The 3,055-nt window shown below is 43.9% G+C and overlaps 1 protein-coding gene across 1 annotated transcript; it reads right to left on the minus strand.

Moving 5' to 3' along the window:
- Positions 1-1,568: 1,568 nt before the first annotated feature.
- Positions 1,569-2,507, minus strand: LOC108201233 (uncharacterized). The gene has a single exon (XM_017369524.2). The coding sequence runs from the start codon at positions 2,505-2,507 to the stop codon at positions 1,569-1,571; it is 939 nt and encodes a 312-aa protein (XP_017225013.2).
- Positions 2,508-3,055: the final 548 nt, after the last annotated feature.

Consider the following 3,055-nt stretch of genomic DNA (forward strand, 5'->3'; position numbering starts at 1 on the left):
AGAACCTTGCTCACATAATACACCAGTTTCTGAATTTTTAACTCCTCTCGAACTAACACAGCACTCAGTGCTTGTTCCGAAACAGCCAAGTATACATACAAGACCTCTCCATCAATAGGCTTCGATAGGAGGGGTGGCTCCGCCATGTATTTTTTCGGTTCTTCAAATGCCACTTGGCTCTCATCCGTCCATTCGAAGTTCTTAACCTTCTTTAATGCTTTGAAGAAAGGTAAGCACTTGTCTCCAGACTTGGATACAAACTTTCCCAAGGCTGTAATCCTTCCTGTTAACTTCTGTACGTCCCTTACACTTTTGGGTGGTTCCATGTCAAGGATAGCTTTTATTTTATCGGGTTTGGCCTCAATACCACGCTTGGAGACCATTTGACCCAGGAACTTCCCGGAACCAACCCCAAAGGCACACTTGGCTGGGTTTAGCATCATCTTATGCGTCCTCAGGACTTCAAAATCCTCTTTCAAATGTTCTAGGTGATCCGCTTTATTCAAGCTTTTCACCAACATATCATCGACATACACTTCCATAGTCTTACCTATCAACATGTTTGGACATCTTGTTTGCCAGACGTTGGTACGTTGCTCCTGCATTCTTAAGTCCAAACGCCATAACCAAATAACAGAATACACCAAAGTCAGTAATGAATGATACCTTGGGTACGTCGTCCTTATATATCCGGATCTGATTATCTTCACTGAAGCCGTCCATGAAGCTTAGCATCTCATGACCAGCAGTGGCATCTATTAGTGTGTCTATCCTTGGAAGAGAGAAACAATCCTTGGGGCAAGCATCATTCAGGTCAGTAAAGTCCACACACATCTTCCACTTTCCATTAGCCTTCTTGACCATGACAGGGTTGGCTAACCATTCTGGAAATTGAATCTCCTCAATAAACCCTGCTTCCAACAACTTATCAACCTCCTGTTTAATGGCTTCCTGCCTTTCAGGGGCGAAGTTCCCTTTCTTCTGCTTAATAGGTTTCCTCTCAGGATTCACATTCAACTTATGGGTCATAAACAAGGGATCAATACCTGGCATGTCGGTTGCTGTCCAAGCAAAAACATCGCGATTGTTCCTTAAGAATTCTACAAGTTTTTGCCTCAAGTTTTCATGGAGTAGTGCTCCAACATATGTAACCTTTTCAGGTTCCTCAGTATACAATGGGATGAGAACCAAGTCCTCGGCAGGTTTGCCTCTTCTTTATTCTTCTTCTCGGATATCAAGGTCTTCTATGGGTAGTACTTGCCCCCAGTCCCTCCGGATTTCAATGCTCCTATATAACAGCTTCGTGCCATTTTCTGATCTCCTATTTCCTCTCTGATCCCATTACTAGTCAGGAATTTAATCTTCAAGTGGTAAGTAGATGGAATCGCTTTGAAGACGTGTATCCCAGTCCTTCCAAGAATGGCATTATAGGTTGACGAGGCTTTAACAACCAAGAAATTCAGCTTACACGTGGCCTGTCTAGGCTCGGTGCCCATAGTTACAGGGAGTTGAATCATGCCCTCGATCTTTGTTTCTACGTTATTGAAACCATATATAGGCATATCTGATTATGTCAGTTGAGTATCAGAATACCCCATCTTCTCATATGCATCATAGAACAAGATATCCACCGAGGCCCCATTATCAACGAGTACTCTCTTTACGGACGAGTTTCCAATCACTTGTGTAATTACTAATGGATCATCATGGGGGAATTTTACCTTCTCAAGATCAACATTCTCGAACGCCATAGCATAATCAATTTTAGCCCGCTTCAGGGGTTCTCCCACTATACTCATTACTTCTCTTGCATAAGCCTTCCTTGAATTACTGGAAGTGCCTGTAGCTGTACGTCCTCTGGAGATCACATTAATCACAGGCCCTCGAGGCTGGGTTCTTTTGTCATCGTTGTCTCTCCCACGACTGTCATTGTCCCGATGATTTTTGTCCCCATCTTTGGTAAATTTGGACAACTTGCCTCTTCGGATCAAGAACTCAATTTCACCTTTTAGCTGCCGGCAATCATCGGTCTTATGTCTTGTATCCTTATGGAATCGACAATATAAATCTTTGTTTCGTTTCTCTAGGTCGGTCCTTATAGGCTTCGGCCATCTAACAGTTTCATCCTTCTCAATCTCCATTAGGATTTGACTTCTTGGGGCGTTAAGCCTGACGTATTCCGTGAACCTTGGTCCTAACTTCTTTTTAGCGGGCGACTTCTCATCGTCGTCTTTCTTGGCATATTTATTCTCAGCGTTATACTCGGTGTCATTCCCGCACTTCTTGAAATTGGTGTTCTGTCCCTGATTATTCTGTGATTTTCTCAAGCTTTCCTCCGCCTTAATATACTTCCCGGCTCTCTCTTGTAAATCATTCATATTATCAGGGGCCCTCTTTGCTAGAGACCGACGAAAGTTGTCATCGGTAGTACCCTGCTGGAGTGCAATCATGGCTACCTTCTGATCTAGGTCTGGGACCTTCAAGGCTTCTTTGGTAAAACAATTCATATACTCTCGGATCGATTTGTTCTTACCTTGGTGTAGATTCATTAAGGAGGCGGAGCTCTTAGCGTGTGTTTTGCTTCCAACAAATTGTCCTATGAAGGTCTGCTCAAGTCAGCAAAACAATAAATAGAATTTGGGGGCAAACGACTATACCAGTGTTGAGCCATCCCGCTCAAGGTCTGAGGAAAAGCACGGTACTTGATTGCTTCCGTAACAGGTTGGACTAACAGAGCGTTCATAAAGTTCCGAACGTGGTTAGCGGGATCACCCGTGCCATCATAGGCTTTAATGGTTGGGAGCTTGAATTTTCTGGAGATTCTTGCACCCATAATTTCTTGGGTGAAAGGAGGAACGGGATTATCGGGATCGCTTGCCGGCAACAAGTGGATCTTATTCATGCTGGTCTGACGAGGGTTTTTATCCCTTGGTTCTGGGGGTGGTAATCTTGCCTGGTCCCTTTTCAATCGTGCAATTTCTTCTTCATAAGCGCGGATTCGATCCTCATAAGTTTGATTTGTTGCTCCTCGGGGCTCATTAGTCTCTTGCCTATG

This window comes from Daucus carota, chromosome 9, assembly GCF_001625215.2.
Source record: "Daucus carota subsp. sativus chromosome 9, DH1 v3.0, whole genome shotgun sequence".
NCBI classification, from domain to species: domain Eukaryota; kingdom Viridiplantae; phylum Streptophyta; class Magnoliopsida; order Apiales; family Apiaceae; genus Daucus; species Daucus carota.